This window comes from Cryptotermes secundus, unplaced genomic scaffold, assembly GCF_002891405.2.
Source record: "Cryptotermes secundus unplaced genomic scaffold, Csec_1.0 scaffold1963, whole genome shotgun sequence".
Taxonomy (NCBI): Eukaryota; Metazoa; Arthropoda; class Insecta; order Blattodea; family Kalotermitidae; genus Cryptotermes; species Cryptotermes secundus.
This window is the reverse complement of record NW_019737431.1, coordinates 13,926-40,892: the sequence shown is the minus strand read 5'-3', so window position 1 is coordinate 40,892 and position 26,967 is coordinate 13,926. Positions and strand designations below refer to the sequence as shown.

General features: G+C 36.8%; 1 protein-coding gene across 1 annotated transcript in view; it reads left to right on the top strand.

Annotated features, from left to right (window-relative positions):
• LOC111870460 (conserved oligomeric Golgi complex subunit 5) overlaps positions 1–26,967 on the top strand; it is a gene marked incomplete in the record, with an annotated part of 29,733 nt that overhangs the window by 1,136 nt on the left and 1,630 nt on the right. The window contains 14 exon segments of the mRNA XM_033753855.1: positions 812–910; positions 5,276–5,400; positions 6,520–6,733; positions 8,329–8,471; positions 10,135–10,294; positions 10,803–10,918; positions 11,945–12,122; positions 15,650–15,821; positions 16,190–16,330; positions 16,944–17,077; positions 18,376–18,622; positions 20,597–20,752; positions 22,534–22,642; positions 25,958–26,161. Of these exon segments, the coding sequence (XP_033609746.1) occupies positions 812–910; positions 5,276–5,400; positions 6,520–6,733; positions 8,329–8,471; positions 10,135–10,294; positions 10,803–10,918; positions 11,945–12,122; positions 15,650–15,821; positions 16,190–16,330; positions 16,944–17,077; positions 18,376–18,622; positions 20,597–20,752; positions 22,534–22,642; positions 25,958–26,161 (2,198 nt within the window).

The following is a 26,967-nucleotide window of genomic DNA, read 5'->3' as shown; positions in this document are numbered from 1 at the left end:
TCCTGTTACTGCATGCGTTGTACACCTGAGGATGGCACATTAGTGCTGAAACATGTAGTGTGGAAGTGAAGAATAAGGTGAAAAAGTGTATACACTGTAAGACGGTTAGCATAAACCATGGACATGAATCAGTGTAACATGACATTAAAATATAATATTTTTATTTTATATTATTATTTATGTTAATTGATTAATGTAAGTTATTTTAATTATGTAAATCATGAAATTTAGTATATGTATCTGGACACATCTATTCTCAAAGGGACTATTTATTTTGTCTCTATAGATCATTGTTACATGATATAGGACATATCAGTTACTGTACATTGGCTGAATACAATAAGAGATAAAGTTACAATACTTACAATTTTTTACAATATTTCATATAGTGTGAGATGGAATCCATATTAGGTCCCCTCAGCACGTCGGCTTCCATATATCCTATTGTACCTGTACTGGTGATAATGCTTATGGAGAATTTGATGGAATGAGGATTTCCGCATCCTAGATTTGTTACCTGTATGGATATATGGAAAATAAAGGAAATGAATGTATCCTATTTTATTATTCCTTTCATCTACCATTTGACACTATATGGTCTGAGATAATGCGTGTCATGAAAGAAGCCATAAGTAAATAAATTAGATCAAACAGCTTTAATGGGGATTAGTTTAGACTGAAGTAATTGACTTAAAATCACAGGTGTAAGTGACTTTATTAATGGATAGTTATAGATAAATTGGAACAATTTAAGATAGGGTTCAGATCATGTGTGTATATAAGGTGTAAAAGTTATTTCTCTTTGTTACAGAGTTTTATAAACAGTTTCTGCAAAAGAATGTAGATGTTAAATCTAAGGCAGTTTTGCAAGGTTTAGCTGTAGCAGAACAGCTAAAGAAGTTGACTGAAGGTGAGGTTTTACTTACAACAACGACGACATATTATTATACGATTCTGTTTTGACCTTTGATTTTGACTTTCACGTTTTTCTTTATTCTAAGAGACTGTGTACTTAGTCATTGGATAATTTCACATTTTTGGTTCATGGTCATTCTGGAAAGCCCTGATCTCATCTGCTTTTTTCCAGAAAGTCATATCTTTACAATATTCTTGCAGGAAGCTGTGAGCAAATTTTCTTTCTCTTTATACTTTTCTCACCACTAAGATTTTTTGGTGTCATTCAGATGTGTGCTGTGTTCAGTTCTGTGGTCAAACTTAATCTCACAATATCACTGTTCATGTTCAGTTCTTTTTCTATGTTCTGAACAGTCAGTTGACTGTCATTTCTCATCATTTCAGACACTTCCCACATTTGGATCACTTCTTCTTTTTGGGTAACCAGATATTTTATCATTTATAACTGTTCTCTTCCATCTTGAAATTATTTAATCTAAAGGGAAACTTCAGTTCCATTAATTTTTCCCCTCTCTGCAAACTGGATCAGTTTTATTAATGTTACCAAAATTATTTTCTTGAACATATTATTTTTGGTACTTATATAAACAGAAGCCCCTCCTTGTGGGCCTGTAGTTGGAGGCAAATTTTAAGGTTAGGCTTTGGGTTTTGATGTTTGCAAATCATCGTCTGTGGTTGGTAGTACTAGCTTGGTGAACAGAATGACAGTAAAATTTTAAAGTTACTTGGGTCACCTGTTAATATGTAAGTGCCTGATTTTCTTCTAGAACCAAATCTTAATTTATAAAATAGAAATGTGAAAAAGCAATACTCTAAAAGTCTGTTATTTCATATAAAATAATCCTTATATCTGAAAAATTGTTTTCTTGTGTTGGATCCAGCATTACCAGAACTTGCATTTATGAGTTTATGACAATCCACTGGAACAGTAGAAAGTATCTTCTGAATTAATTTTTCTGTAAATTTGTTGTGTGGTATGGTGTTCTGTCACTGATGACTAGCTGCTTGGTGTGTACAGCTTCCCATAATGTCTAATAGTTGGCATTTATGATGTCTTCTGGCAAAATGAACTGCCAGCCCTCATAGAAAATGTTTCTCTGCAAACAGTTGCAGATATATCATCATCATGGCAGAACACCTGCACATTTCAGTAACATCACATGGTATCTGACTGAACAGTTCCCTGGCTTATGGATTGGCAGTGGTGGTTTGCTGAATTAGCCATCTTGTTCACTGGATATCAGCCCTTTGGATTGTCATGTATGAGGTCACATGAAAACCATTGTTCATTAATGCAAGGCAGATATAAGAGATGAACTACTTGATATTTTTTTTATTTTGCAAGCCATATTAATAACACTGCAGTTATTTGTAAGATTCTCTGTTCCTAGTTAAACTCACTAGACTGTCCGTCCAAGCTGACAATAGACATTTCGAACAATTACTTTAAGCTATGTAAACTGTACAGTGTAATCATTTTATCTTTTTTTCCAATAAAATGTTCTCGATTACAGCAGAATTGTTCCAAGTCAGGTAACATTTCAAATACTCGTGGTTGTGAAACCATTGAGAATGGGACACATATAGATATCAAAATTTTCATTCATGATGACTTTAGGAATTGCCTCCTGAAAGTAGGAGCCAGAATAGCATAGTTGGTATAGCAACTGGCTATGGGCTGGACAACCGAGGGGTTGGTGTTTGAGTCCTGGTAGGATCAAGAATTTTCTGTTCTCATATGTTGTCCAGACTGGCTCTGGGGCCCACCCAGCCTCCTATCCAGTGGGTACCATGGATAAAGTGGCAAGGGTGTGAAGCTGACCACTCACCTGCAACTAGTGCCAAGGTCAAGAAAATGTAGGTCTATACATTCACTCCCCCATACGGCTTCATGGCATAATGCTTAATTAGTTAAGCACAGGGACAAGTTAGCATTTTTTTACCTCCTGAAATTATGACATAAAATCATGGGATACTCTATATGGCATTGAGCTTATTGAACATAGGAGCTGCTAATAATGATTCTGAGAAATCTGGGAGAGACAGACAGGCATGGACTGGATGGCACAGCTATATAAATATGTGATTTTCAGGCAGCAGATTGTTATGATGAGTCCGTTTGTAAAAAAGAGGACTGACTGAGATTGCTTTCACTGGGCAAGATTAACAGTTCAATAGAGCTACATGGAGCTTGCAAGCCACAATTTTTCCATGTGTGGTATGCGTCTTAGATACAGCATCATTAAATAAACCAAAAATAAATCAATAAAATTTAAATGAAATGATGGAAGTATATGTCACCATAAAATATGCCCTCTGCAGAACTGTTTTCAATAAATAGGATAATTCTTTCCTTGAGAATGTGTGAATTTCTAATACACACTCTGAGTTGGATTTTAGGCTCTTGCAGCAGTGACTGTGAAGAGTGTGGTCTTATGTGTTATAATTAGGGACCGGACTTTTATGCCCTAATAATCTCTTAAATATGTATGCATTTATGCGTGAAAAACTTCCGAAATATGCACTAAAATATGCACATAAAAATGTATACCAAATATTAAAATTGATTTTACATTATTTTAAGATCAACAAGTCAATATTTAAGTTCATTTTATGTAATCACTGAATGATTCACTTGCAGTAAAAAGCTATACTTAAATACAAATCATGCAACAAAGCCAACATATTTCATTACAAATTTGAAAGACCAATGGTACTCACATTTAGCTTTCCAAACTTTCAAATTCTCTTCTGTTGCAGTTCACAATTACTAAATAGTTTAGATTTTCCATAGTTAGTCGCCTCCTATTGTCTCGTAAGATGTCCTTATAGCGGGAAAAACTTCTCTCCACCTCACAGGAACTTAGGGGCGCATGTACAAAAGCTGCTATTGCCCCACTGTTAGTGATTTTTTACTTGGCAGTTCATTACGTTTACCGTCTAAAATTTGTTCATGTCCTGGTTTTTTGGAAAGAATGCTGTGCACTTTTTCCTTTACTACTTCACCAACTCCTCCAGGAACCGAATTCAATTTGGAAACAGTGGTTTGAACACACTTAACTACTGATACAAAGCAGTATTGCTATTGCTTGCCTCCAATTAGGAAATTGCAATGAGTGATTAGCTTCACACTCATGCCCATATTCCCCTGGGGAAAGGGCCCCTGGTACTTATTGGGTAGGAGGCTGGGTAGGTCCCAGAGCCCATGTTGTGCTGTAACAGCTTTTATGTAACTCTTCATATTGTATGCATTGAAATTGCCCGTTAACTGAATAGCTTCACAGTTTTCTTGTTACTGACTCTAATAGTTCTTTTCAGCTTTAATGCAGAACCTCTGCTTACACCTTTTGAAGGACTTGCATCTGGAGAAGAGTTGTCAGAAATAACATTAACATTTTCATCCCCATTATTGATAAGTGATACCATATTCCAAAGTGCTACACTAGATTTTCACTTTTCACAATACAAGGGTTTCAACACAAATTTATTTAGTCTTTGGAACCTGAAAAGATGTAGTTTGCTTATTAATGTACCCAAGCAGATGCATGTAGCATTGTCAGGAGACCAAAGAATGTAATAATAATGTATTTTGATGAATGAAGATATTTTGTCACTAAGCAGCATCATTTCCATTAGAGTTATGTAGTTATGCTACTGCATTTTCTTAGGAAAGATTTTAATTCTCATATAGGAATATATTGTGTGTATGCTCGCACGCATGCACATAGCTGCTAAGGGGGAGAAGGGATGAATGAATTGCATTTAATATTAGAATGTTTCCTCTTCTAGATATGATTTAGGTAGTCGAGTATGCATATAAAAATGTAACTGTTCTGTTTTTCTTTTCTAATTGTACCCTAGTAGAGAATACCTAAAGATTATGAACTCCGCACATGCCAAGATATATATGGCAGCCACAGCTCTTATCAGTGTGCAAGTATGACTGTTGGGCTTTCACATATGAGACAGATCCTCATTCCCACTCTTTTTTTCATAATTTTGTAATTATACCAGTAAACTTAATTTCTTAATTTTAATATTATTCATTTTTAAAGTTTTTAGTTACTCTGTGTTATGATACTGACAAGGAATGGAACTATATCCCAAATTAACATTTACTTTTGCTGGTAGTATATAAATGAAAAATTGAAATTAAGAGAAACAGAATACTTTTTATTAAGTGAAAAAAAATTCACTTATTTTTTCATTACAGAGATTTTTTTTCCTGTGAAGTTGAACAGTCGTATCAGAAAGTTCCATTGTACAACACACTGCTTTCTCATGGCATAATTTACGTCTGTGTTTCTATGTGTATAAATTATATAGTAATTTTGGGAACAGTTTCTTGGTATTTTTGTAGGAATCACTCTTTTGGACAAGGAGTTGCAGGGACAAGTTCTGGCTAATCATGAAGATCTTCTTTCACAAGCAACATGGGTTGAAAAACTGGAAGGGGTGCTTGCTGTTATGCAGACACATGTTCAGGTATTAAATACATGATAACTTACTGAAACTGAAAGTCTTGCTTTCCTCAACAGCAGTTCTAATAGAGAGCTCTTGTAAAGATAGTTTGTGAGTTTGAATCGCTCTTAAATATAATGCTCCCATCATTAGTTTTCCTATCTGATTCACCTCTAGAAAGCATTCTTTATAATAAAATACAAAGAAATGTTTTACAAAAAAAAGTGAAGCATTTGAATTACAAATTAAGCAGAGCCAATAGAAAAAAGTCCCATTTCACATGTAAATTAATGACTTTCAGAGGCTTAACGTTCAGTCACTGCAACAGAAATATTTTAAATCAAGGAAACATGCATGTGCAAACATAAGTGCAGAAGATTGTGTTCATTTTTTGCAGCCTCGGTATTCAAAGTACCATATCGTAAGATTCATGTGTGTAGTAAAATATTTCACATTGCAGGAGACATGGTTTGTTCCATTTTCATAGAAGTTATCCTGATAAATCTGGCACATTTTTAAAAATGTATTACCATGCAAATCATGACACCTTACATCAAAGACTGAACATGACCAAATAGCACCAATGCTTCATATTCAGGAGGTTCCTATTTCAAATTCTGACCAGGAGACTGTCCATCCTGACTGAAGTTTTTTTTTATTCTTTCTTGGCAAATTCTGGGATAGTACCTTAACTCTTTAAATCCATTTGTAGTACACATACCACACTGCTTGCCTTGCCAAGAAACCAATTGTAGTATGTGTACCACCACAGCGTTAGGGATCTACAGACTACGTGGAATATTGACATACAATTTTCACCATTCAATAGCCTAAATCTTGTAGTTTTATGGTTCAACAGTAGAGGTCTCAGCCTAATATCAGTGTGAAGTGGTGCCACCTACTGTCATGTGCTGCATTTGTTATACCTCAAGTTGCATATTCTCTCTCTCTCTGTCAGTGAATGCCCCTATGTTGTTCGACCTTCTGTCATGTTGAAGAATGAGTCGATCAAGAAGAGGTCATGTACTATTCTAAAACTTGGTTGCTACCGTTTGAATGATGTTCTTTCAGAGTTTATTCCATAATGTTTACAACAGTGATGATAATTCTTGTATTCCAATATGTGTTGTGGTACTGTTCAAGTGTTTGCTGTCTGCTGTGGAGCGTCTGCGCGCAAAAATTGTTGAACCCTACAATAAGATAGAGCTTCAGACTGTGATGCTGTCTCGCCTCCATGCAACCTCAGACCTTTTGAGGCGTGTGGCTCGTATACAGCATTTGTCCCGTCGACTGGGAGCTCAGATGCAGGGTTCTAACCTTGATATCACCAAGGCTGCACAGAGCCTCAGTGAACTAAGTATGCTCTGAGATTTTTGTTCATTATGTTATCTTTAATATTTGCCACCAAAAATCAAATCTGTGTCTAATGACATGAAAAATTTTAAAATTCAGTTGACAACATTTTTATTACAAAACTCTTTTTATACATGTGATGAATTCTTTAGTAACAAATTTGCCTAGAAATAAGGATAATAACATAAACAATTTTAATATTGCATAATTTTACGTATAGTGATGTAAGACTGTTTTTATATAAATTTAACACATGTTTTTTATCTATTACAATGATTATAATCTGTACATATATATTTATAATTGTATTGTACTATATTAACTATGTGACTGGTTCTATATCTATGTATATGGATTTATGGAATATACAATAAATGAATGAATGAATGCTACACAGATCTAGCCTAATAATTTGTAACATTCATGCTACCAGCTTGAATCCAAAGAATGAGGTTTCATCTTATTTCTTTGCTTCAGCCATACCATGTCTTATTTGTTGCTTCATAATTTCAGTAGTTCATATAGCATTCTAATATAAGTTTATGATACAAGAGATTGTCTTGAATAATGAACCGAAAGGGAATTTTGAAATAAGCTGGGAAATGTTCACAAACAGGCATGAATTATATGTGTGTATTCATGAAGTAGACTTTAATAATTGGTGGTGATTGCCTCAAAAGCTTTAGTGTGTATGAAGATATGTGCTTCTGAAAACTTTTTCTCTTTTAGTGGCTGAGACAATTCACATTATTCTCAGATTTACTGATGTGTGTAAAAATGTGTGTCTATCCAAAGTGATACATATTTAATTTGTTTCAAAATTCAGTCTCTATTAAATTTAAGTGAAGATTGTAATAACAAGTTGAATATAATTCCATCCATTTAAATGTGATTGGCAGGCGTGATGGTGGAACTAATATTCCTTAATGTGTAGTTGCAAAATAATATACATAAAAGTGTTTTTATTTTCTTTCAGTGTTGTTGTCTGATTAATTCATGTTTGCAAGTACTCCTGTGTTGTTTATTAGTAATGTAATGTTTGAAACTATTATTTTGGACTCTGTCTATTGTCCATGATTACTAGAACCAGTAAAAAGTAAAGGTGTCCCTGTAACAAGTTTTGGAGGCCCATAATGTTGTGAGACGTCGAGGCTTCCATATTTTGTAGACAGTCGGCTCATAGATGATGGTGAGGCTGTCATCCTTATGTATCAGCCGCCCTTTATTCCCTAGGAAAATTCCTGGTACTCATTTCTTTTAGAGGCTGAGTTGACCCCTGGACCATAGTGCAGTTGGAAGGAATAGGTCAATTTAAAAATCCAGTGACCTTATCAGGAATTAAACCTGTGACCTTCAAGCTGATAGCATAGTGTCTAAGCCAACTATGCTACTGTGTGCACCCACTGAAACAGTATATTTCAGTAATTTGTTCCATTTCCATCGTCAGGTTAACAGCTACTCTCAATCTGTGGACAGTGGTTTGAGAACAGTAGAAGAAGAGTTTTTAAATAATGTGTCACACCCTCATCAGAAAGCTTTTAACTTAGTTAATATTGCATTAGCTTTAAATTTTTTAAAATGAATTTGATGTACCTCTAGGTCAGTTGTCTGAGAATGTTGATCTGTCCAGACTTGAGGTTTTAGAGGAAGATCAACGTTCCATTCGAAATCATCGTATTGAGGTTGAGAAACAAGCAAAACTCATGCTAACACAGGGGCTTCAGGCTCAGAACTTAACACAGGTAAGTTTGAAATGTTGAACCATTTTCTGTTATTGATTCTAGCTTGAGTTGTATTGCTTCTCACATGAATTTCATAGATTTTCATAGTCCTAATAAAAAATTACATGCCTATCATCATTATTAAAAAAGGAAGTCTGTGAACCTGAGTGAGAAGGAAATAGGTTCAGATTCAGTAACAGTATCTCCTTTCATAGGGAATTAATGCTCTATTAGTGGTCTCTTAGATATGAAATTACTTTTTCTCCAAAATGGTGCATCATAGGAAAATATTGTAAATCCCTGAAATGTTCCTCCTGCCTACCTACCCCCAGGAAAGATGCACACTAGATATAAGTTACTAGATATAGATATAAGATATAAGTTACTAGATACTAGATATAAGTTAATCTGCTTCAATTTTTGTTTGTTTTTTCTATATATTACAGTTCTGTAGGTCTATAGACTCTAGATTTGTATTTTGGAAGTGTTCTGTTTGAATCTTGACTGGGAAATCGGCTATTCTGAATGAGAGTTCCATTGTTTTACTTCAGGAATATTCAGGGTAGTACCATGATTAGGCCATGAACATTTCCTTCCAACTCATTTCCAATTAATCATTCATCTTTTTTCCTACCATTTGATGTTATCTAGACTTGCAGTGGACAACTTCATAAAATAAACTACAAAAGGAAGTGTCTTGGCTACACAGCATCAAGTGATAGGATGATTGATCAGTGATGAATTCAGAAGGATTGACAAGGAAACAGCTGTGGCATAGTGAAGGCACTGTTCTGACATTTGCCTGGAGGGGTCAAGGAAGAATGCAGAAATCCTCAGTCAGGAAAGCCAGTGTCATGGCTGCGATTCAAACCAAACACCCCTGAATACAAGTCCGGAGCATTACTGTTGCAGCAGACAGCTTGTCACTTCATTGTAGAATGTAGTGAAGAGATAATGTAATTGTGAAGATAATCAATATGAGATTAATTTTTATGTTTAATCATATCAACAGTTCATTAATCAACATTTGAAATGAAAAGGTAAACAAATCCAGTTGAATAATGAAGATTCTCTCATGAACTGTTTTAGTCTATAGATACTGGAAAGGCAGCCATTTTACATAATGTTTTTGTGAAGACAGAGTAGATTCATCATCAAAGGTTAGCCAGTGAACTGATAAATGGTGATGTGATGCTAGATACGTTCTGATTGGTTTAACATATATCTGTGGTCTGCTACCATTCGTGGGTAGAAAATTGTAATTGGAGGTTTTGAAGCAAGATTTTCATCATGTGGTACTCCTGAAACCAAGCATGTTTGCTCACGTGGTAACACTTTTGATTTATGTGCAGGTGGTGTCCTGATTGAATCTTGGCCAGGACCCCAACTATTCTGAGGATTCTTTGTGGTTTCCTTCAGTCCCTCCAGGCAAGTGCCAGGATAATGCCTGGAATGGACTACAACCACTTCCTGCCACATCCTTTCCTCTTCATCTGTTATGCTACCATTTGATGCTCTGTAGTCTGAGTTACTGAGAGTGTTATTAAATAAATTTGCTGACAAGATTGAGTTCGGAACTTTACAGTAAGATGAGAACACACATTCTGCAGTGCATCTTAATTGAGCCATCTATTACATGCACAATACTTAGATGGTATAATTCACCGTAGAAAATTTTGTGCAGGTTGCAACAGCTGTGCAAGTCTTCTACAACCTTGGGTCACTGGAAAGTACAGTAAGCCTTGTGCTTGAAACAGCAGAGCAGAACATAAAGAAAAGTATAAAAGAGGCGTTGGATATAAGTACACTGAGCCAGACTACTTCAGATGTCATCAAAAGTAGAGGTCTGGTTAATATAGTATAACCCATATAATATTTACGTTAAATTATAATTGATACTTAATAGACATAGTGCAATGCCTGAACTGTATTGAATAGGCATGTGGAGGAATGACTTGTTCATTTTGAGATGAGATTTTGGAAAAATTTTGAGAATTAAGACAAGAATGAGGACATTCTCCAATAGTTGCGTGCTTTTCTGATTGATACAATTCAAAATACTGGCAACATTTCTCAGTAAAATAAAGAATACTATTTACTTGCTTTGATATTAGACACCTTTCCAATGAAAATTTTTCATAATTCAGTGTAATTTTCAGTACCCACCAACCAGGCTGCAACACTGTCTGAACCCAAGAGACCACAGATTTGTCCCTGTGGGGATGATGTTTGAATGTTTCTGTAACCTGCAATACCAGAGGCCCTCCAAGAGTTCTATTTATATCCATCCTCTTAATGTGCCCAAACCATAATCTTTTTATTTGTATTTGTTTTGTTGTATGTTTTATGTAGGTGGTCCAGGTAGAGCAGCCATGCCCTCACCAGGCAACACTGCCAACTTTCGTTCTCGTCTGTGGGCAGCTTTGGAACTTCTGTTTGATACTTCTATATATACAGAGTGTTATCAGGTAATTTATGTACCAAATCAGGGACATTGTGGGTCCTTATCAGTCAGTAATGTAGATTCTGAAAGGTTTCGATGATGGTATATAACACTCAGAATTATTGAGTTTTTTGACTTTATCTATTGTCTGGTATTCTAAAAACCAGAGAACACAGCGTTTCAGAAACTGGATCTGTTCTTGTCCTCAGATGAATGGGGAAGACACCTACTCTGTTGCGTCCCTCAGAAAGAGCTAACCTCAATCACTGGACAACACATGTCACTATAACTAGAGCTGTATAAATACCTGAGACCAGTATGTTGAAGGGAGATAAGTGGAAAATGTGCAATAAAAGTTGTGATAAGGCATGCACAGACCTGAAAGTAAGAAAGGGAGAGAATTTTGTGCAACAAACCCAGTCCCTGAAAACCAATGCATAGAATTAAATGGATAACTTTTTAAACCATTTTGTGCCTACTGATTGCACCATCTATGGAGTAAAAACTGAACACTCGGGACTAAAACTCCATACATGGCACCAGCAATAGACACAGAATGATTTCTCAAATTCTCCATTTAAACCTATGCATTGGTTTTCAGGTTGCCTAAAATTTTCACCTCCTTTTCTATCTTAATTCAGATCTGTGCATGTTTTATCACAGTTACCGGGTTCAGTGTGCCAGGGTGGAATTGTGCAAAAAAATGTTTAAAAGTATTTGGCACTTCATTTAGTTTTAAGAATGGCATACAAATGTTGCTGGTTCCACTGTCTCACGTGCAACACGTCTTTCTATAAAACTTACTAAAATCATTAACTTCAAAAGTTTTACATGTCACATAACTTTTAACTTTCTAAAGTTTTTCACTACATGTTTCGACCAATACGGTCATCATCAGGTGTTCAAAATTAAAGTTGAGGAAACTGCTGTGCTCTTCTTATCATGGCTTTGATTGTTAATATATGGTGCCCTCAATGCATGTATATATTGAAGTTACAGGTTGTTCTTCCTGTTGTGTTATACTGCGTGTCTTTTTTTATGCTTGCATTAGGTGGAGCTCTTGCAGAGGATACTGGTGTGCAAGTTGAGAGTGGACTCTGGAATGTTGTCACAACATAACTCCACCTGTTACATGGACCTGTTGCCTCCAGAAAGACAGCAGCTAGCAGCCAGCTTGTGGCAGGCTGTCACCAGTCTTCTGGCCCATGAACTTGCGCAGGCTGCACAAGGTGTCTATGCTTCGTTGGTTACATTACATGCTCTCTAAAACGCTTAACTGTTATGCTCTCTGTTTCATGTTCTCAGATATGAGGAGTGGCTTAACTGTTATGCCCTCTGTTTCATGTTCTCAGATATGAGGAGTGGCTTTTCAAAATATGTTTTCCGTATTTTCTCCCAGGATAAGGACCAGGCTGCTAACAGGATGATCTGAGAATCATGTGTGATTTCAATTGGGGGCACAGATTTTTCTCTTCACCACAATGGCCAACTGTCTCCAGGGCCCACCCAGCCTTCTGCTTGAGGGGTACTCAGGCCCCTTTCCCTGATTGTGAAGCAGTGATCTGGGAAACTGACCACTTGAGTCTGTCTAGTGCGGAGTTTAAGAACGCATGGAGCTATACCTCCACTCCCATGCATCCCCACAGCATGATAATTAAATACAGGGGTAACTTTACCTTTACCCTATAATCATATATTGTGTTACCAGGACAAATATATTCTGTGAACGAACTCTTCATATTTTGTTTAGTTCATATGGTGCAACCTCTCCATTTTCCCTTAATATGAAGTATATACAGTGCAACCTTGATATTACAAGTGTATACAATTAAAGCAAATATTTGCTTGTTCTCGTAATATCCAAAACTGGTTGAAGTCTGCTAATGTATGGTTATGTATAATACATTGTGGCATTAATACTTGAATGGTAATATGGATGCAGCAATATTTCTCCTCCTTTTGAATGGTTATCATGGGTATATGAAAATAATGAAGAATAATTCAACATTTTTGTTGTTTTTAGCATTATTTGAACTGAAGAGTTAAAGATTTTCTTACATAACTTCCTCTACTTGCAACAAATTGCTGATTAGGTGCTGTGCTTTACGAGTAGCAGTTCTGCCGAATCTTTGCTGCTCACGCTTCACGCAGATTCTGCTCACATATCAGAGCATGTGCATAAGTAGAAGGATAAGTGTGGTGACCTGTGTTATACTGGGGAAACAGGCCAACACAGGATCCAGTTTAGATCTCATTTATGCTCGACATAAGTGCATTAAGTTATGGGTTGTCCTAAATGCCAGGGCTATGAGAATAAACATCAACTCATATTGAAATGGAGTTCCAGTCCAACACACAGTGCCATTGAAATTTCACTAAAATTTGATGTACATGCATTACATTATAGGTTGTTCTCAACTCTGTGATTGGAATACAACCTTTTGATGTTGTGTATGTAAGAAAAGTTTGTGTAACAGGCATTATATCTACCTGCTTAACTGTAACTGGTGATGATATGTACAAGGGGGGACCCAAAAATAACCGGAAACGACCTGTTGCACGCGCATGCTTTGTAGTTACGAGTTGTGCTGCTAGGTGGTGTTAGCTGGGGATCTCCCGCGACTGTTAGTGAGCTGGCGTCAGTCTGAGTTAAGTGGTTTGTCTGTGGTGCTCTGTTGTGTGCGTTCCTGTTTCAACCCTTTGGCGATTAGTGAGATGGCCGACCAGAAGGAACAAAGAGTGTGTGTGAAATTGATGAAGATCGTCGAAAGACCATTGACCAACTTTCTGAGGAAATGAACATCTCGTGCAGCACGGTCCAGCGAATTTTAACCGAAGGTTTGCACATGAGACGGGTGTCTGCAAAATTTGTTCCTCGCTTGCTCGGAGATGACCAAAGAGAAAACCGCGTGAATGTTTGCCGCAACTTGAAGAGTGAAGTGCAGTTTTCCCTAACAGAAAGCAAAATTTCACGCACACTCTTTGTTCCTTCTGGTTGGCCATCTCACTAATCGCCAAAGGGTTGAAACAGGAACGCACACAACAGAGCACCACAGACCAACCACTTAACTCAGACTGACACCAGCTCACTAACAGTCGCGGGAGACCCCCAGCTAACACCACCTAGCAGCACAACTCGTAACTACAAAGGATGCGCGCGCAACAGGTAGTTTCCGGTTATTTTTGGGTCCCCATTCATAAGTCATACATTAATTCATAACTGTTTAATTTTCTAACCTAATAAAATTAATTGTAGATAAGTTACCACACTCGTAATGAAAATAACTTCGTAACGTGGATATCATCTTTAACATCTTAATTCCCACTCTCTTGACAATATGCTGGTTACACAGTTTTAATCTCATTGTGTCCATGACATAGGTTTTTATGTGGCACTTAAGTGGCAACATTTGCAGTTGTGATAGTGAGAAATATTTTGTCAATGGGAAAGTCATGACAAGAAATAAAACTGAGTTTAATGAGGGACAAAACAGTAAACATATGCCTGCATAGCTGTATTCTGCAACTTTGTCATCTGGAGTCAGTGGTAGCTCAAGGGAAAGGGAAGGCCATGTTAGTTGAAGGGGAAGATACTGCCCGTGTCTCCGTAAACAAGCCAGACATCACAGTACACAGTGAAGAGGCTACTGCTGGCCTATGAAATTCAGAGTGCGTCATATGATGTACACTTCTCCTCCTCATGGAGGAGGTAAGGTGCTATCAGTTTCTGGAATGTGAACTTTCCCCTAGTCAAGGGTAGGACAGAGAGGGTGGATTAACAAGACCTTCATGGACTGCCAGCCATAAATAAATTTTGAAGCAAAACATCAAGTACAGTTTGTGCAAAACAGTGGTGGCTTGTTACAAATTATTCATTATGATTGTGTGGGAAGAAAGCACTCATTGCATTAGGTGGTTTTCCATTAAGAAATTGCCAATTCCAATGATTTTTGTCATTGTAATGAGTCCTTGTTTAATCCATTTTCACTCTAATGGAGTTTCACTGTGTGAAAGAAATGATTTTATTTCCATATAGAAATTTGTATAAAAGAAGGAGTGGGTTATGTAAGGGTAAAAATTTGTCAACATCACTGTTGCTCAATGAATTTTTATAATAAATTAATTTTTCCCATTAATCTCTTACCCTTCCTCAAGTCAGAAAGGTCTCATTTGAAACCAAACATAAGCAACAGTATGGGGGAAGTTTTCAGGTAATACTCGTATATGCTGTTACGTGCAAATCATTATTTAATTTGATGGACTAAAAAAAATACGAAGTCAAGGACACATGGCAGCATAGTTGGTTAAGGCACTATGCTACCAGCTTGAAGGTTGTGGGTTTGAGTCCTGTTGATGTCATCAGTTTTTCAATTGACCTAATTCTTCCAGCTGTATTATGGCCCTGAGGTCTACTCAGCCTTTGAAAGAAATGAGTACCAGGAATCTTGCTGGGAGTAAAGGGCAGTTGTCACATAAGGCTGACAGTCTTACCTCCATCAGTAAGCTGATTGTCTAGAAAATGTGTGAGCCTCGATGTCTCACAACCATCTGGGCCTCCACAACCTGTTACAATGATAGCGTTACCTTCTTAGTATGTTATTTTCACTTCACTGATATGAATAATTCTAGATACCAAGTTGCTATAGTATTTTGATATTAGATAATGGAATGTTTTATCCATAAAACTGTGTTTATTTCTTTTCTGTATTTGTGAATATTGAAGTCTTAAGGTGGTCAGGTGGTTTTCTTTCCTCAGGTTCAATGTTTATAAAACAAGCCCTTGAAGGTGAATATCCAAAATTTCTTCGTCTTTACCTGGATATGTGCAAGAGAATTCAAGCCATTGGTCGGAACTCAGACCAGATGGAAACTGCCTTGACAAGTGGTGTTGAACATGAAGGCACTGATTCCGGGAGCTTCCATATAAAGTGAGTTGCTGCTTGTCTCAGTAGAATAAGATTTTTTGTCAGAACACAGAGGGAAGTGTTGGACACCCCTCTCTTCAGCCTGTACCAGCTCATAATGCATACATTTACTTCATGGAGACACTGTCTTGAAAAGTACTCACATTTTTTATGTATATTGAGGTTCAGCTTCTAAAGACAGTGAAACTGATATGATTTATGGTTTTTACTATTAGTCAGTATAGCAGCTAGGCTACAAACAGTAGTGCTTTATTTCTATTGGGATGTAATGCTTTGTAGTGTGGTAAGCATGGCATGCTTGTCAGTTGATTTTGAATTATATTTTTCCACTATATTATAAAAAAATATTTTTGTTTCATTCTTCCTTATAGTCGTGAGGTGGTCTCCCAGTTTGAAAATGCATATTTATCACGTTCTGTGTCCCGGTTGCTGGATCCAGTCCATCTTATGTTCTCTGGAGATGCTGTTCCTCCTCATGAGGAAGTTGATTCTCTCATCAGAACAATTACCAGGTAGATAAACAACTTTATAAATGCTAAATTTAGAATTCTATGAATTTTGTGTAACTCTTCTCACTGCCTATTAAATGTTGTGTATGAAAGAGAAAGTGAAGAATAAATTTAAGAAAGTATTTATTTATTTGGACTACATGTTTAACCCTTTTCATTCTGTGAGTTGATTAGATCTGCTTGGAAAATTTTTGTTAAATCTGACGATGCTGAAGAGTTTGATTTGATGGTAATCACTTACTAAATTATATCTGTCAACATGTGGCATCAAGTTTTATGTATGAGTGTTTAGAAGAGAGATGGGCTTTCTGGCTGTCTACAGCTTTGGTTGTTTGAAGGCAATCTTTGAAAGAATTATGGTTTTATATGTTGAGAGGCAGTTATTCTCAAGCAGATTTCAGCAATGATTTGCTTGAATACAAACTTTACCATCATTTATTTTCTTTACATATTTTGTTACAGCCTTTTTGAAAGAATAAGTTTATTGACTTAATATATATCCCCCACAATTTTCATATATCTTTTATGAATGAATAATTATGTATACTTATGTATTTCTATTTATTTAGAAGGGACAGTAATTTGGAAACTATTTTGTTTCTTATTTTGATCTCAGTGAGCTGAGTGTGTCTCTTGTTGACGTGTCCCTGAGTTGTACAGTTGCCCGAAATATAAGCAAGACTGTTCGCTTGTTCTGCCTCAAGTGTGAGCAGATGATCATTACTGATGGAGAAGCTACACAAGTTATAGGTAAGTTCATTATCTGTCATGCTGTATCTTTGGGAACAGAAACCATCATTTTCATCTTTTCACTGAACGGAAGTTACCAAAGAAGATTACGGTCTTCTGGGATGTGGGATCATGTAGTTTGGTAGCATTGTACCAGTGATTCAGAGCCACTTGCTGCCTGGATCTGCAGAGTAGAAAGCAAGCCAGACTGGCGATGGAAGATACAGGCAGAGGAAAGGAAGGACAGGAACCAGGGTTGTGAATGAGTCCAGTGATAGATGATGACCCTTGAGAGGAATAGATCTACCATGAAATTGGAGGTAGCAGGTTCATTTGAAATGGGCTATGACTGCTTTCATCCCAGGCCTTTCCAAATCACTGTCATTGAAGCTATATAGCCAGCGTTACTGACAGCATTGTTAAATAAATTTATGAAATGCCTTTCATGCATGGTGGAACACTGATCCCTATCTTGTGCCAGATGAATTTAATCCACATCCTTGCACCCTTTTAATATTATCCTCTCACCTGTGCCAGGGTCTTGGAAGTGGTCATTTCCTTACAGGTTTTGAAACTAAATTCTCTATGCATTTTACATCCCTCCCATAAGTGCCATATGCTCCACTCATCTCATCCACCTGATTTGTTCACTCTAATAATATACAGTCAGGAGTACAAATATGATGCTCCTCATTATGACAAGTGGACTCTTCAGCATCGTATTCTCAAGTACTCTGAATCTGTAAGGATACCTTGAAGATGAAGACGGAAGGTTCCTCCAAAACACTGTACCAGAGCCCAGAAGTAATCTTCATAGTCAGCGCTATGAGAACCCTGAATCTCACATGTGGATGCCTCCTCACTTACTTCCTGTACTCTATTGATTAGCGTGTTGTGAGAAAATATAGTACGGTGGAAACCAGTCAAATGTTTCCTGATTTTAAGTTTTCCCTCATTTAATGTCCAGTTTCAGTGATCTGAAGCCAGTAAGTAATCTTTGATTAATTATCTGCTTTTAAGATTTTCCTCAGTTTAATGTGCATATCCACTGCTTCCCAAAGAAATCTTAAATGAGGTTCCACTTCAATTGCCTGTGAATATTTAAGTTTAAGTTCTCATGCATTGCAGAATAAATCAGATTATAATTTTTCTGAAACTGCTAGAATCCAGATTATTCTGTGGTTAGTTGAGATTAGTGTATGCAGATCTTCTTTTTACATTAACAGCTGTAGTGGAAGCAGCACTGTGGTGTTAACAAGATGTTCAGGATATTTATTTATATGCTGATGGCTTGTTCTTGGTCACATAATGTGTTTCAGACACTTGCACGCCTGGTCAGTTGCTGAACATATCCATAGCAAATTTGGTACACTACCTGAATGGACAAGTGGGACGAGTTATGGCCAATATGAAGTCAAGTTTGTCACCAGATGCTGCTAAAATAGTACAGGAATCTTTAAGCCATACAGACAAATTAATTCAAAATATAGTCACTCCTCTCTTGGCATCGATATCTGATGCTATAGAGGCAATTATCCTTACCATGCACAATGAAGACTACTCTATGTAAGTGTTTTGTTTCAGGCAGCTTTATTGTATAGTGTGATTCCTAGTTAATGAACCCTTCAGGGAAAGCCTTCTCTTACATTAGACTGAGCCTCATACTAATGGAGGACTATGAATAATTTGGTCAAGAAACTGTTTATCCTCTTATAAGAGTTCTTATATGTAATTATGATAAGAATAATTTCTGTACATTAGCAGTTAAAGGAACTGTTCCTACACAAACAAATATGATTTGTTTCTAAAATAATTAGTAGCATAATATAAACACTTATAAAAACTCGGTCAGGAATCGAACGAACTGTGATACCACAGACATACTCTGGTGCATCAGCAGTATATGGTGTCACCCATCAAGGATGTTGGTTTTCTGGAAACTGTTCTGCTGGGGCTGCTTGAAAGTTGTGCCTGTAGCTGTGAGACAGAGATTGTGGTTTCAGCGCAACAGCGGTCCAGTACACTATGAGGAAGATGTTCGGCAGTGGTGTAACATGACTTATCAAGGAAAGTGGATTGGACATTGAGGACCAATTGTATGGCCTCCTTGGTTACCAGATCGGATTCTGCTAGATTTTTTCCTTTGAGGGAACTTGAAATAGTACATTTATGGAGCTGCTCTGAGAGTATCTAAGATCTCATTTGCAAGACTTAAGCAGCTGTTACAGCATACTTTGCCAACATGTTAAGGCATGTTGGAGAGAAGTTCATGTGGGGCACTGCATTCTGCTTTGAAATGGATGGAGGATGTTTTGAACACCTATTGAAACTATGATGCACCTATGGTTTGATCATTTAATAGCCTGTGCTGTTTGACAGAGGTGTTTATCTTGGAAAATAAATGTCACATGTCATATATTGTATAGTATTTTCTACTTGTCTCTTAACAAGGAATCACAGTATAGATGCCTTGTGCACAGATTTCATTTCATCCTGTATAAAAATAAACTGTAAAGTGAAGCCTCTATTAAGATTTTCTTTTTGGACAAGTGGATTGTAACATTAAACAGAGGAAAATCTTAAATGGAAGCAGTTTAGCACTGAGTTTATTAACTTGGGGTCATTTAAATTGAATGCTGGATGAGAGAAAATCCAAAATTGAAGAAACATTAAATGGGTGTTCCTGTATATATGTGTATACAATTTCACTTGTGAAGATACATACATTGGTAAGTAATAATATTGTATTTAAGCATCCTGTTGCATTAATATATCTTTTGTACATATATTTTTCCATCTTAAATACCACTTATCATCTTGTGACTCTTCTTCCTCGCTACATGTTTAGGTTACATACGGCCATCAGTAGATATTATCTGTCTTGCTAAAAGTGTTGCACTGTATTTCAAAATTACGTATCATATGTGAACACAATATTTCCTATTTGAAAGAAGATAAATTTAATTACTGTTAAATAAAATCTTAATGTTTTTCATTGTGGTCATCATGCATCCATTTGAACGACATTTGCTTGTGTTTTTCTCATTTTGGATTTATTCATGCAGCATTCATATTGCAGGGTGGATATTATGCATGTTATTTGTGCAGTTTGTAAGGATGTTGATGTAGTGTTATTGTGAATTTTGTTATGTATGCACTTTTGGCCCATAGGTTTTTCCTTGCTGCTAGAGTAGTTATCTACATACATGGACCAGTTAATAACATAACTACTCTAGCCACAAATTTTTCATCACCTTTTTTCATTAACCACATGGATGCTCACTGTTGGTTAGTATTCCACTCTGTTCATTCAGTCATGGCTTCTGAGCTACCAGACCCCCCTCTCAAAGGCATTAGTCCTGAAGATGGCAACTGCAGGGTTTGTTGAAACATTTGAAAGACCAACATTTGACACTGTCTAGTCCTGAGAACCCAAGCCACATGTAAGCTCAAGCCATGAGAACCTAAAGACTAGAATAATTACAGTAATTTGCTGGCTTTTTTCTCCTTCTGTTGTACATGTAATGTTCCTGGTTTTAGGAGACTAGAAACAGGAGAAAGTGGCCTTAATACAAGCATGAGAAAGTCAGATGTTTCCCAATGTTCCTTGTACATGAAAGAACTACAGGGCTTCATTGCCAGGGCAGCGAGCAATTACTTGGCACCATTCCATAATCAAGAAATAGTTATGAAGTGGTAAGAATAACTATATGAAATGTATAAGGGAGTGAAACCCCTCTTTAAAATTTCTTTGGAGATCGGTGGATTTGAATGTTAAACTGAGGAAAATCTTAAGTCTTGGAAATGTAGCACTGAGATTATTGACTTGGGATTACTGAAACTGAACATGGAATGAGGTAAAACATTAAGTCTAGAAACATTAATAGGGGTTTCTCTTTTCTTGGTATTAAAGAACTGTACATTGAAACACCCATTTAATGTTTGATTTGAATATTAAACTGAAGGAAAATCTGAAGTGGAGGAAATTTAACGCTGAGATTGTTGACTCGGGATCATTGAAATTGAATGAGAAATGAATGAAAACCTAAAACTTATAAACATTAATTTGAGGTTCTACTGTACTTTATAATTAGGCAACAGACAGTGAAACACCTATTTAAGGTTTCTCTGAAGATCTATGGATCCTAATGCTGAAGTGAGGAAAATCTGAAATGAAGGAAATATACCGAGATTTCCGTCTTGTAACCTTTGAGATTGAAAATTAAATGAGGGAGAACTTTAAATCAAGGAACATGAAGTGGGGGTTAAATACTTTCGTACTGGATTTTATAAATAGTGAAATGTTGAATGTTGTTCAAGCGCACAGCCATTAATGATGTGCCTCTAAACACATGCACACACACTCACATGCACACGCACGCGCATATTTCTATATAGACATACATATCACAAAGAGATTGTTACAGGAAGTGTCTGAATGTCGAATATTTCTGTCTTTTTGCATGTGGTGCTGTGTACTCTGTAGGTGCTTAATACATTTTGGAGGAATGTGCTCTGTATATTTAGGATAGAAGAGCCTTTCATGATGGCATAGGGGATAGGTTCCTCCAAAACTTCAGGAAATATCTACCACACATCATGCTACCACATCCCACAAAGTAGTAATCTTCATAGTTTATAAAGACAAAACAACCCCGTCCAGTGTAACTGTTTAAGTTTTACCACTTGAAAACTCAGCACCCTTACATGTTTTGATCCTTACGGATCATCTTCGGAAGGAACATCGATACTTATTTGGAAACTACTATCACAATATGTGTTCTGAGTGCTAAATTACATACACACAATGCCTGGAATACGTAATATACACAAAATCCAATTTTTTCACAATCACAGCAGCTTTCCTGGTATATTAAAGTTTCTAAAGTTTTTAAAACTGTGTTGTTTAAGTTAAAATTTATAAACCACGTATGTTCATGCCACTTCTATCGTCTTTCTTGAAAGGGGCTGAACTTGTGCCGCCTGTCTATCTTGAGAAGGACATTCTTGGTATCTTCCTGTGTTTGTTCGTGGTTTGCTGTGTTGTTTTCACAAGTTCAGCCCCCATCAAGAAAGACGATAGGAGAAGTGACATGAACCTACTTGGTTTATAAATTTTAACTTAAACAACAAAGTTTTAGAAACTTTAATATACCAGGAAAGCTGCTGTGATTGTGAAAAAATTGGATTTTGTGTATATTATGTATTCCAGGCATTGTGTGTATGTAATTTAGCACTCGGAACACATATTGTGATAGTAGTTTCCAAATAAGTATCGATGTTCCCTCTGAAGATGATCCATAAGGATCGAAACATGTAAGGTTGCTGAGTTTTCAAGTGGTAAAACCTAAATAGTCACAATGGATGGAGTTGTTTTGTCTTTGTAATTGTTGGTATGACAGACCAGAATGAAACAAATCAAATTCATAGTTTATGCTTGAGAGTCCCAGATTTCACATGTTTAAATTTTCTTTCAGCTCTGTTCCTGTTGCAAGCCGCTGCATGGAGCTGTTCCTGAACCATGCTTGCTTGGTTCGTCCTTTGGGAGAGGGAGGGCGAGTTCGACTTTCTACCGATTTTAGCCAGGTTTGTATTAGGGTGTATAACATCAGTGTTGATGGGATGTAAAACAGACCTAATCAAAGTTAATTTGGTGTGTAAAAATCTTGCTTTGTTTATTAGAGAAAATTAACTCCTCAGTCAGAAGCCAGTATAGTGTTTTGTAAATTATCTTTTGTTCATGCAGATGAAATGTTTGCAATTTTTATATTGTAATGGTATTCCTTTCATTCATTCATTTATTTATAGTTCCAAAAAATCCATAGAGGCATCTGCCTCAGATATAGAACAAGTCAACAATACAATATAACATATAAATATACATACATAATCATGTCCAAGTCGTCAGATATAGAGAGGAAATAAAGGAACAATGGTTGTGTTTCCTTGTTTTCTACAACTCCATCTTCTTTCCTCCTCCTCCTCTGTTCCTCTCTTTGCTCTGTTCATCCTTTTTTTCCTTTTCTTCATCTCTTTTTCTTCAACTCACTGTTCTCTATTTTCTCTTTATTCTCCTCCACTTCCACCACTTATTTTCCCTCCCTCCTTCTCCCCCCATATTTTCCATTTTGTCTGTCTTCTTGTTCTGTTCTGTTCTGCTTCTGTAATTAGGGTCTGATATTCTTTACCTGTTGTATAAACAGGGGCTTAAATTTATGCCTTTGCCTTACAGAGGAATCATCCCAATGGCAAGCCATAAATCCTAATGCCAAAATTATAATGTAATATAGTGTTTCCCAAACCCCGTGTGCTTGGTACCCCTGAAACAAATATATGCCTGGACTGTGTGAAAAGAATAATCTTGGACAGTGTGAAACTTAATTTTTTAAATTCATTTCATACAGATACATGATGATCGAATTTATATGTGATTCCCATTTCGATGGGAATGCTGAAAGTGAGGACTTATGGTACACCTGGTAAGCTGCTTTGGTACCTATAGGGGTACTGGTGGCACAGTTTGAGAAATGCTCTTGTGAAACAAAAATGCAGTGCCTTGGGGGTTCATGGTGTACTGTATAGTGAATGCTTTAATATTCTATTATTATTGCAACAACAGTGAAAACCCATCAGTAATGTTCTTGATTAATTGAAATGTCTATAAAAGTGGGTTGTAATTTCATGCTATGATTAAGAGGATGATTGTACCTTCAGTAAAATATGTATCTGATTAGATGTAGTGTGTTCATGATTTCAAGCAGAGTTCCTCATTAAAGTGACAGGGCAGACCCGGAATTCTGAACAAGTTTAATCTTGTGTGTGTGATATTGTACCATTGTTATAACAGGTCCACACAGTTTACATTTCATGAAAATTCTTAACAGTAGCACAGAACATTGTGATATAATTGGAGACGGTAAATCTGAATGCCCTGTGACTGCACAATATAGTAAAGTGAATTATTGTTTTAAAGGTTTAAAAGATTTAAATTAATATGTCTGCAATATTAGGAAACTGTAAATTTGAAGTGTTAACTACCATTAAGCTAATGTGCTGCCTATGCAGTGCTCCTTCCAGAATCCTAGTAATTTATGAACAAACTAACTGACTAACTTCATGGAGCTTAGCCCTTCTTGAAAAGCTCCCAGTTGTACTTCCCAACGTTTTATGAAACCCAAAACTTCATTGCTATGTTTACAAGAGCCCTCCACTGGTTTCTATCCTGAACCAGATCAATCCAGGCCATACCACTCCATCCTGCCCCTCTAATATTCATTTTAGTATTAGCCACCCACCTGTATGTCTTCCTAGTGGTCTCCTTCCTTCTGGTTTTCCCACCAGTATCTTGTATGCATTCCTCTTCACCTCCATTCATATTAAATGCCATGCCCATCACATCCACCTTAAATTAATTGGTCTAATTGTACTATAATGTAATTTAAGTAAGGGGTGGGCCCTGATTATACTTGGTGAAGAGTACAAGTTATGAAGCTCCTCATTATGTAGTTTTCTCCAGCCTCCCATCACTTCACCTCTCTTCGGTCCAAATATTCTCCTCAGCATCCTGTTCTCAAACACCCTCAGTCTGTGTTCCTTCCTTAATACCAGAGACCATGTTTCACACCTATACATAAGCATACATACATACATACATATTCTGATTTTTACGTTTTTAGACAGTATATGAGAAGATAAAAGGTTCTGGACTGAATGGTTGCAGGCATTACCTGAATTCATTCTTGTCTTAATTTCCTCCTGATTCAGATTTTGATTTGTTACTGTTGTTCCCAAATATCTGAACTGTGCTACATTTTCAAAACATGTGTTAGTTAACATTAGGTAATGAGTTTGCCCTGCATTATGGTTACAAGACAGCGATATATACATAGTTTTCTCTGTGTTTACTTATAGACCAACCTCCTTACTAGCATCAATTAAAGTTTCTGTATTTTTCTTCATGGTATCTATGTTACCTCCCAGTAGGTTCACATCATCAGTGTAGACCAGCAGCTGATGTGTCCTGTTTAATTTCAGTCACATCTGGCTTTCTAGGGCCTTCCTAATATCATATTCTAAAGCAAAACTGAAAAACGGTGTCAATAAAGCATCTTGTTTTAGTCCATTTTGGATAGGAAAATTATCAGACAAATGCCTACCTATGCAAACTTTACATACAGGTAAACTTTTGTCTGATAATTTTCTGTCCAAAATTTATGAAAGATACAGCTTATTGCAGTTTACTCCTAGTTTCACATAATCATACTTCATAAATCATCAATGAAATACATTCCAGTGGTGGTGGAAACTGGGTGCAGCTGTCAGTGATATTTTCATATTTTATTTCCATAACTGAATCACCTATTACTTCTGTGATATCCATATCACAAATACCTGTCTGATGTTTTGCAGTCACCATGTTGACATTGTAAGGCTGTTTGTAAACGAGGGATTGCCTCAGGTGGAATTAAATGTTAATCTCTGTTTAAGATCTGTTTGGGGAGCAGTGGGTTGGAACATTCTAAATAGAGGAAATTTAACACTGAAAATTATTTGCATGGGGTCATTAAAATAGAACTCTAAATTAGGAGAAACCTTAAGTCAAGGAATGTAAATTGAGGGTTCTACTATAATCATTTCTGTCCTGTGCCACCTGGTGACAGGGTAGCAGTACTGTGACACTACAATCATTTTGTATAATGACTTTAAATGAAATGGATAAGAACCCTGACAAAAAGATAAACAGAATTGCAGTGGTGTTAGATTAGAAATTTCTTATCTTTTCTGTATAAACATTGCCCTCATTAATTGGAAATTTCTTATTGCTGCAGTCTGTTAAATGGTATGGCAAAGGATTATGTAACATCTCTATGATGAAAGAACTTAAACCAATTTATTCTGCAGATGGAAGTAGCAGTGGGACCCCTGTGTAGGCAGACATCAGAACTGAGTCGTCAGTACCGAATGATGCGTTCATTACGTCCATTACTGTTCCTCAGTGTAGAAGAGATCTTGGAGAGTCCAGCTCTAGGAGATGTAATTCCATATAGCTTGGTATTGCTTTCCATGTTTTCTCGTGGTCCAAATGATCTTCTCTCACCTCATCAGGTAACATACTAATGATGTAATAAACTTTTGCAGTACATGTATGTTCCAGATGCATTCCTTCTACAGTGCGTACAATCAAGTGCGCGCCGCGGCTGCAATTTGCCGTGAGTCATACCACCGCAGAACGGATGCAACTCCTCCCTGCGACTGCAGTGCCGTTCCCCGATAGCGTGAGTGTAGTGGTGTCACTGAGTCTCCGTCCATCAGTTGCTCTACATGCACACATTTATAAGAATACAGTAAAAGATAACTTACCGTGGTTTATAACAGGTGCTGAAAGTGACCTCCTTCTGCTTGCAAACATGCCGCGCATCTCACAAATAAATTACGCGACACTCTCTGCAGTTTGTCGACGGTAATTGAATGAATTACGCGTGTAATTTCATTTTGAAGACTATCAATGCTGCGGGGATTATTTTTGTAGACTTTTTGCTTCAGGTTGCCCCAAAGATAATAATCAGAAATACTGAGATCTGGGGATCTGGGAGGCCACAGTCCTCTACTGACAATTCTGTCTTCAAACACTTCCTGTATTGCGACCATGGATGCATTAGCCGTATGTGCTGTAGCGTTGTCCTGCTGAAAATACCCGTATTGTCTTTCTTCGGCATTCAACTGATCGAAGAAGGGATTCAGTATGTCATTAATGTACCGATCAGAGTTCACGGCATCGTGGAAAAATATGGGGCCAATGATTCGCCGCGGGCTTACAGCACACCACACACCCACCTTTTCACTACGTAATGGCACTTGCTGTATAGCGTGAGGATTTTCATTGCTCCATATTCTTACGTTTTGTGCATTGA